The sequence below is a fragment of the Salmo trutta genome, chromosome 1 (assembly GCF_901001165.1).
Source record: "Salmo trutta chromosome 1, fSalTru1.1, whole genome shotgun sequence".
NCBI lineage: Eukaryota > Metazoa > Chordata > Actinopteri > Salmoniformes > Salmonidae > Salmo > Salmo trutta.
The window spans coordinates 55,019,337-55,029,423 of record NC_042957.1 but is presented as its reverse complement, the minus strand read 5'-3'; the positions used below and the strand labels follow the sequence as shown (position 1 = coordinate 55,029,423).

Here is a 10,087-nt window from a genome sequence, read left to right as displayed (position 1 = left end):
CTCTCTCTCTCTCTCTCTCTCATGCGCTCTCTCTCTCTCATGCGCTCTCTCTCTCTCATGCGCTCTCTCTCTCGCTGTCTCTCTCTCGCTGTCTCTCAATTCAAGGGGCTTTATTGGCATGGGAAACATGTTACATTGCCAAAGCAAGTGAGGTAGATAATATACAAAAGTGAAATGAACAATAAAAATTAACATACAGAAGTTTCAAAAGAATAAAGACATTACAAATGCCATATTATGTGTATATATACAGTGTTGTAACAATGTACAAATGGTTAAAGTACACAAGGGAAAATAAATAAGCATAAATATGGGTTGTATTTACAATGGTGTTTGTTCATCACTGGTTGCCCTTTTCTTGTGGAAACAGGTCACAAATATTGCTGCTGTGATGGCACACTGTGGTATTTCATCCAGTAGATATGGAAGTTAATCAAAATTGGGTTTGTTTTCGAATTCTTTGTGGATCTGTGTAATCTGAGGGAAATATGTGTCTCTAATATGGTCATACATTTCGCAGGAGGTTAGGAAGTGCAGCTCAGTTTCCACCTCATTTTGTGGGTGGTGTGCACATAGCCTGTCTTCTCTTGAGAGCTATGTCTGCCTACGGCGGCCTTTCTCAATAGCAAGGCTATGCTCACTGAGTCTGTACATAGTCAAAGCTTTCCCTAAGTTTGGGTCAGTCACAGTGGTCAGGTATTCTACCACTGTGTACTCTGTTTAGGGCCAAATAGCATTCTAGTTTGCTCAGTTTTTTTGTTAATTCTTTCCAATGTGTCAAGTAATTATCTTTTTGTTTTCTCATGATTTGGTTGGTCTAATTGTGCTGCTGTCCTGGGGCTCTGTGTTTGTGAACAGAGCCCCAGGACCAGCTTGCTTAGGGGACTCTTCTCCAGGTTCATCTCTCTGTAGGTCATGGCTTTGTTATGGAAGGTTTGGGAATCACTTCCTTTTAGGTGGTTGTAGAATTTATCTCTCTCTCTCTCTCATGATCAGCTGCTGGCTGGCAGAATGAGCAAAAAATACTATCTCTTATGTTGCTAGCTATTCAACATGTGATTCTGATGGATCTTATGAAAGAGAGAAAGAGAAAGGATTGAAGAAAATTAAGAGTATATTTTTCTTCAATCAATCTCCATTCCAGACTCACTAATCTCCCATTCAGCTCACCTGTTTGTCTGGCACAGGCCTGAGATCAGGATTAGACCACAGCCCTGCCAACTCTACTGTAGTCTGTAGCTGAGCTATAATTAACACTGACCTGCTGTCAGCTGCTTGGATGGCAACATCTACCTAGGAGAGATTTGGTTGTTGACACACAATAAGAGTGTAGTAAATTGTATGTAATGAGGGCAGCACCAACTCCTTAGACTGAGGATGCCAGTGACAACCGTCTCTGTGTTGTTACATCATGTCTTATAGTGTGGAGGGCAGGAGTGATCTCTCTTCTCCACATGCATTGGTCAGTACCCTGGAGAGGGGGGTGTGTTTTTAAAGGTTACGCAACGTCCATTTGAGCCCCCCCTCCCAGCCCACTTTACAGTCAGTTACAGAGGAGCCTCACAGCTCAACATGTGATTCAGCACACACCAACACACACACAAACACTTGTATGCACATAGGGGAAGGGAAGCAAGTTGAAGGGAATTTTCTTTAATCTACACACTTAGTGAATCATCTGTTATTGTGCCCTCTACCCTCACTGTTGGACCTGGTCCTCAGTGAATGTTATTTTTGTGACTGTGGAGGGTGGAGAGGGGGGGGAGAGGGGACTTCTGCTGCTACCAGTCCTGCACCTTTTCCCTGGATTCCCCCTCTCTCCCCATGTCTCCTGTCATGTCTGGGCGGTTCAGTGTAGCGTGTGTGATGGCAGTAGAGTGGAAGGCTGTCGGGGGCTCTTAATGGACAGCATGTGTTTGACGTGGGCCCTTGTGCCCAGCTCTCCATCTGAACCCGCCCACCCCACCCCACCCATCCCACACAAAACTGCTCTTTCAGAGTACACTGCTTTAGCAGCACCAAGGGACATGGCTGTTCCTCCTGAGAAAAACATACTGTACGTTGAGACAAAGATATGTACAAATATTTCAGCTGACCCTGTGTTAGAGTATGGTGGTCAGTGGTAGTGAGCATCGCGCTACACAGTCTTGTCCACTCAGCATGGGAGTCCATCTGCAAAGTTGTCCTCTCAGTGGGGGGTGAGGTCTGTCAGCAGAGCTTGGAGTGATGGAGTAAGGTTAGACAGTGTACTGTAAGATGGAGGGAGAGAATGCATCATACATGGAGGCAGAGAAAAGCACTTTGAAAAGCAAACTGCATCTCTACAGATGTAGGATCTTAATTTGCTCATTCTTTTGTTGCTGAGAATTTTTCTGCCCAGCAGGAAATGCAAACTTCCAAAGTGTATTTGAGTTTTAAAAGGCTTCTAAAGTTTGTCATTTCCACTTAGAGAAAATCAATTCTGACATTTCTAACGAAAAATGTATCAACCCCTACAAAAATGTCCAACTAATGATTCACATTTTCTGTTGCTGCAGGATTATTTTCCTGCTGCAGAAAACTGGCTCAAATTAGATCCTACATCTGTAATTAGAGGTCGACCGATTAATCAGAATGGCCGATTTTCAAGGTTTCATAACAATCGGTATTTTTGGCCACCTATTTATATATATTTTTTTTACACCTTTATTTAACTAGACAAGTCAGATTAAGAACACATTCTTATTTTCAATGACGGCCTAGGAACGGGGGTTAACTGCCTTGTTCAGGGGGGATTCGTTTTTGCAACCTTCTGGTTACTAGTCTAACGCTCTAACCACCTGCCTCACATTGCACTCCACAAGGAGCCTGCATGGCAGGCTGACTACCTGTTATGCGAAGGCAGCAAGAAGCCAAGGTAAGTTTAATGCTAGCTAGCAACTTTTCTTATAAAAAACTATCAATCTTAACAACCACTAATTAACTACACATGGTTGATGATATTACTAGTTTATCTAACGTGTCCTGCGTTGCATATAATCGATGCGGTGCCTGTTAATTTCTCATCGAATCACAGCCTACTTCGACAAACGGGTGATGATTTAACAAGCGCATTTGCGAAAAAAGCACTCTCGTTGCACCAATGTACCTATCCATAAACATCAATGCCTTTCTTTAAAATCAATACACAGGTATATTTAGTTAATATTGCGTGCTAACATGAAATTGTGTCACTGCTCTTGCGTTCATTGCCTGGCTCATTGCCAACTAATTTGCCAGAATTTTAATTATGACATACCATTGAAGGATGTGCAATGTAACAGGAATATTTAGACTTCGGGATGCCACCCGTTAGATAAAATACAGAACGGTTCCGTATTTCACTGAAAAAATAAACGTTTTGTTTTCGAGATGATAGTTTCCGGATTCGACCATATTAATGACCTAAGGCTCGTATTTCTGTGTGTTTATTATATTATAATTAAGTCTATGATTTGATAGAGCAGTCTGACTGAGTGGTGGTAGGCACCAGCAGGCTCGTAAGCATTCATTCAAACAGCACTTTCGTGCGTTTTGCCAGCAGCTCTTCGCAATGCATCACGCTGTTTATGACTTCAAGCCTGTCAACTCCCAAGATTAGGCTGGTGTAACAGATGTGAAATGGCTAGCTAGTTAGTGGGTGCGCACTAATAGCGTTTCAAACGTCACTCGCTCTGAGACTTGGAGTATGCACCAATTTGTAAGTCGCTCTGGATAAGAGCGTCTGCTAAATGACTTAAATGTAAATGAGTAGTTGTTCCCCTTGCTCTACATGGGTAACGCTGCTTCGAGGGTGGCTGTTGTCGATGTGTTCCTGGTTCGAGCCCAGGTAGGAGCGAGGAGAGGGACAGAAGCTATACTGTTACACTGGCAATACTAAAGTGCCTATAAGAACATTCAATAGTCAAAGGTATATGAAATACAAATTGTATCGAGAGAAATAGTCCTATAATAACTACAACCTAAAACTTCTTACCTGGGAATATTGAAGACTCACGTTAAAAGGAACCACCAGCTTTCATATGTTCCCATGTTCTGAGCAAGGAACTTAAACGTTAGCTTTTTTTACATGGCACATATTGCACTTTTACTTTCTTCTCCAACACTTTGTTTTTGCATTATTTAAACCAAATTGAACATGTTTCATTATTTATTTGAGGGTAAATTGATTTTATTTATGTATTATATTAAGTTAAAATAAGTGTTCATTCAGTATTGTTGTAATTGTCAATATTACAAATACATGTTAAAAAAATCGTCCGATTTTAATCGGCACCATTTTTTTGGTCCTCAAATAATCGGTATCGGGGTTGAAAAATCATAATCGGTCGACCTCTATCTGTAATCCCCCATAACAGTCATAAAACATCATAACATACATGACAGGTTGTTTACAGGCCTGCTTACACATGAATGGCGGGCACACAGGTCAGGAATAGTATATTATGTACTCTTTAGGGAGATACACTGAGTGTACAAAACATTAGGAACACCTGCTCTTTCCATGACATACTGTAGACTGACCAGGTGAATCCAGGTGAAAGCTATGATCCCTTATCGATGCCACTTGTTAAACCCACTTTAATCAGTGTAGATGAAGGGGAGGAGACGGGCTAAATAATTATTTATTTTTTTGAGCCTTGAGACATGAATTGGGTATGTGTGCCATTCAGAGGGTGAATGGGCAAGACAAAATATTTAAGTGCCTTTGAACGGGGTATGGTAATAGGTGCCAGGTGCACCAGTTTGAGTCTGTCAAGAACTGCAGTGCTGCTGGGTTTTTCACGCTTCACCGTTTCTCGTGTGTACCAGAATGGTCCACCACCCAAATAATATCCAGCCAACTTTACACAACAGTGGGAAGCACAACTTGGTGTCAAAATGGCCAGTATCTCTGTGGAACCCTTTCAACACCTTGTAGAGTCCATGGCCCAACGAATCAAGGCTTTCGGAGGGCAAAAGGAGGTGCGACTCAGTATTAGTAAGGTGTTCCTAATGTTTTGTACATTGTGTTAACAATGTGCCCTTACCAATCCAGTCTTGATCTGAGTTCTTGTATCATTATTATTATTATAGGGAACATGGATTACAATAATTTTTTAAATGAAAGGGACAAAAGAAAAGATTTAGGATTACACCCAAGGATTAGGATTGGGATGTGGAGTTAGGATTATGATAAATGTTTTATCTGGAAGCTTGGGGTGAGAGTGATGGAGTATTCCCTGAGTTGAGTGGTGTAGTCTAAATGGTATCTTCAAGAAATGTGTCTTTCTGGTCTGTCCTGAACACAGATGTACAGCTATGAAATATTGACCAGAGTTAAAGCATTCTATGTTAGAGAACAGCTGGGAAAATACGAGTGGAGGAGACGTGGAGAACAATAAACCCTGAGGGGAGACTGAGGGGAGAAAGAGCATTTTAGGAGGTGAATCAGGGGGTTGAGAGAGGGGAAAGTAAAGGTTATGATTTGAGGAAGATGAAGAAAGACAGGACATAAAATGGGACATGTTGAAAGGAAAATATATACACACACAATATGAAATTCCTAACTTCATACTTAAGCAAGGAGGTGGAACAGTATTTTCAGAAAAGGGCAAAATTGCTTCCTGTCTGTCATTTTGAATACTGGTGCTGTGAGGATGTGTATGACATGCCAGCCTTTGTTGCAAAGGAGAACGGCAGGGTAACTGTGTTCAGCAGTGTGGGTGTCACGACTGCTACTCAAACTGTGGTCATTGAAGGTAATGACAGTTATGTCTCCCTGTGTTTGAATGCTAACAATGCAAGATCCCAAGCAAGAAAAGTATCTCTCTGCGAGGGATGCAGGTCATTTTTGAAACGATTCCACCACAAACAACACATAACAGAGCAAGAACAACACTAAAGTGGGACTAGCTAGCACAATAGCTCCCTGCAAAACACCTGATCAGGAAAACATAGTTGTATAACCACAGTCAGGATACCTGAGCTGAATGTCCACTTGCTTAGGCTCGGAAACAGAATAGTTTCAAATGTAGATCTTTTTAAACTATTCAGTCTTATGAAACATGCTTAATAACTTAAATTACCGTGAAGGAAATGAAGAGGACACTCTGTTTTAACATTCATCATCACATTAGATAGTCCCTGGCCACGACCCAGAAGTGTGTGACTAAGAGTAAAGGAAGAGCTTTCTAGTTGGACGGGTGTTGGGTGTTGGGCGCTGCGCTCTGCGGGTGGTCCTCAGCTAGGTCCACGTCAATTAACACTTAATCATCTTAGAACAGAGGAGAAGAGGCGCCTGTCACTGCAGTGGGCAAGTTCTTCCTCCAGGCTAGAGGAACCATCATTTCCTGTAAAAGAAAAACGCCATCCCAACTGAACAGGCTGAAATTCCATATATATATATATATATATATATATTTTTAAATGGCTCTTACACAGTAAGTGCATTATCATTTTCAAAATTTCAGAGTGTTATTTTGACCTCAGAGTGAAAAAAACAACAACAAAAACGTAAAAAAATTTAACTATTCTGCCCCTTTTTAAAGGATTTGTTTTCATACTGGCTGATATTAAAAGGGACTGGCCCACATTGTAAACAGTACTGCCATGTTTCACATTGTGACCATCCAATCACTGGTTAGGAAGTATGACTGACCAGGGATTGGTTGACATGAGTTCTGACAGCAGCACAGCTGGACCAGTCAGATACAAGCACATTTGTGTGTGTGTGTGTGTGTGTGTGTGTGTGTGTGTGTGTGAGAGATACTGTAGACAGTGATTGAGTGTGAGAGAGGGAGGAAGAGAGAGACAGAGAGAGAGCAGCAGAGGGAGGCTGAGGAGGTGTCAGAGTGTAAATAATGTGTCTGAACATCACCGGTCCAACGAGTCAGATGAAAGTGAGACTGGCACATATAACAACAAACCCACAACTGGATTCGGACAGGAGGGCACCAGAATGGGCATAATGTCTTCACTACTGTTACTGTGTCTTATTGAACTACGTACTGCTAATGACACAATGCCATACATTTTCTCATATGTCTTTAAAATGTATTACTGTGAGATGGACAGTTCTCAGAATGAAATGATTAAAATCCAACCCAGATCCCTCCCAGAGGGCCTCCCAGGTGGCGCAGTGGTCTAAGGCACTGCATCGCAGTCATTCTGGGTTCGAGCCCAGGCTCTGCCGCAGCCGGCCGTGACCGGGAGGCTCATGGGGCGGCGTACAATTGGCCCAGCGTCGTCCGGGTTGGGGAGGGTTTGGTCAGCAGGGATATCCTTGTCTCATCACGTACTAGTGACTCCTGTGGCGGGCCGGGCACAGTGCACGCTGACCAGGTCGCCAGGTGTACGGTGTTTCCTCTGACACATTGGTGCGACTGGCTTCCGGGTTGGATGTGCATTGTGTCAAGAAGCAGTGCGGCTTGGTTGGGTTGGGTTGTGTTTCGGAGGACGCATGGCTCTCGACCTTCGCCTCTCACGAGTCCGTACGGGAGTTGCAGCGATGAGACAAGACATATGTAAAATAATGGTAGGGGAAAATGATATGACTCACTCCTACTTCAAAATATCTCTGTTTCTCTCCAGGCTGTTGGGGATAAAGATACACAATGAGAGAATAACATTGGCTTGGGATGTGATAAATCAGCGGCTTTGGGTATCATTGTTGATAAGATAATGTTGTATCTGGAATAGCCTACACTACTGCAGATGTGTTACTTAAACATAAACCTACTCCGCATACTCATTGTTAGGATAGAACATACAGTATAATTTAATATAACGCCAATTATAAAGTATATGAGGCTATGTATCTTTCAGTGATGCTGCTGGTCTTCATTACTCTTACAATGTTCTCCCTTGAATCATTCTGAAGGAGGACAAGATCACGCAAACCTAAATATACTATACCTCCACACTTTATGCAATCATAAATCCTGCTGAGACGAATTGAAATTACACAATATTGTGAACTCATCTCTACCGTTATATTCTTCACCATGACAACCGCACATGGCACAACATGTCTCTCTCTCAAGGGAGGGTTGAGCGAGTGAAGACGATTCTGAACAAATCAAAAAATCTATAAATATCTGTCTGCAGTGTCTATGGTCAGAGGGCATTGGAGCACAGATAATATCCTAAGGGAGTGTGAAGCTGAAACATGTCCCCTCACCCAGCACCATGTCCCTAGCTAAGTGGAAAGAAAGGGGCAATTACTGTCCCTTCACTTCCCTGATAAATGAGGCCATACAACTAGGATTTGTTTTGTGTATTTGAGTTAAAGTCAGATGCAGCTCCATTCCACCATACTACAGTACTAGTACACTACATACTAGTACAGTGTACATTCCATGAGATACAAAAAGTCATGGAAAAGTATATTTGGTCTGTTCATGATGGGGGAAAATATTACATGTAGACACCATTTTCATATATATTTTTTTGGACGACTTGCAATTGAGTTGATATCTCAGTAGTGTATTATTATCTCTGATGTCCATGGATCTGCCTATATAAGGAAAAACCCTGGAATCAGACTTTGAACATGTCACAGGGGATGTCAGCTCATATAACTGGTTTGTAGGATGCATATGATCACATTCACACTACTCTTCAAACACAGCATCCAAAAATACACCCACTGCTCCTCTGTAGTAGACTCAGGCGCACCGATACCAATGCAAGCAGTTCCCACTCTCTTTTCACCCTCCTCACTCCCAGTCTCTCTTTCGCTCTCTGATATTCTTTGTTTTCTCTCTTCATGTTGCAGTAGAATTCTATTTTTCCTGTCTTTTATTCCATCTTCCTCCTCTCCCCTGTAGATGCTCCCTTCTCTCGCACTCTCTTCCTCCAGCTTTCTCTCTCTCTCTCTCTCTCTCTCTCTCTCTCTCTCTCTCTCTCTCTCTCTCGCACTCCACTCTGTCTCCCGCTGCACTGGTCAGGCTTACAGTAGGTGCTCTCTCCCTCTATTGATCTTCACCGGACCTCTCTCTCACTCCCTTCACTCCTATGCCTCTCTCCGTGGATGAGGGGAACTGGGACTTGACTCTCCCTCCTTCCTCTCCTCCGCCACCTCCTCCTCCTCTTCTTGCCTAACGCGGGGATCATGTTCTATTTCCAGCTGGTGATCATGGCAGGGACGGTTCTCCTGGCGTACTACTTTGAGTACACAGACACGTTCCCCGTGCACATCCAGGGCTTCTTCTGCTACGACAAGACGTTCTCCAAGCCCTACCCCGGCCCAGATGAAACCAGCAAGATACCCCCACTGCTGGTCTACTCACTGGTTACAGGCATCCCCTGCTTTACGGTAAGACCATGTGGTTAATCCTGTGTGTGCGGGGGGGGGGGGGGGTCTCTGGTTCTGTATATTGCCATTCATAATTTGTCTGAATGTTGGATCCTGTCTCTCATTTGGTGAGTCAAAGCATCTCCAATGCGTCTCTGCTTTATGACAGACATGATGAACAGATTGGTGAGCCACGTGGAGCCCTCTCCCTCCATTTCAGAGCCTGTCACAGAAAGGTTGTGTGTGTGTGTGTGTGTGTGTGTGTGTGTGTGTGTGTGTGTGTGTGTGTGGTCAGCCAGGGAGGAGCGCTCAGGCTTGTGGAGAAAGCTGTGTATGGACAGACATAAATAGAGATTGAGTGACGATGGTCACACCACGTAAAGATGTAATGGAAACAGAGTAGGAGAAACGATTGGCGACAGAGTGAGAAAACAGAACATGGAAACGGCAACGTTTTAGAGGCTGTGAGGGTGATCAGGTCAGTGGGTTTTATTTGAAAGAGACAGAAATAGACAGAAAGGCCAGTTGAATGGAGATGTGAGAAGATGAGAGACAATAAAGAGAGACAAAGAACCACAGAGATGGTGGATAGAAAAGAGATGGTAATGTGGATGGAAGGGTACCAATGTTGTGGAGCTGTCAGTGTGAGAGATTCAGTGGGCATAAAACATGGAGCACCTGGCACTGAACAACACAGGCCAAACCTGCTTCCTTGTTTCAGACAACAGACAATACAGGCCTTAGCTGAAAACAACCTCAGTCTACACAATAAAAGACCACAACAGCTTTAAA

General features: G+C 43.2%; 1 protein-coding gene across 4 annotated transcripts in view; it reads left to right on the top strand.

Annotated features, from left to right (window-relative positions):
- The window catches only part of LOC115201137 (phospholipid phosphatase-related protein type 5), a 57,830-nt gene that overhangs the window by 18,025 nt on the left and 29,718 nt on the right, over positions 1 to 10,087 (top strand). For 3 of the 4 annotated variants that reach the window (XM_029764495.1, XM_029764469.1, XM_029764477.1), the window contains exon 3: positions 9,128 to 9,316. In XM_029764495.1, the coding sequence (XP_029620355.1) occupies positions 9,128 to 9,316 (189 nt within the window). Of the gene's footprint in view, positions 1 to 8,926; positions 9,317 to 10,087 lie in introns of those variants that run through there. The other variant, XM_029764504.1, reaches the window with a different exon arrangement.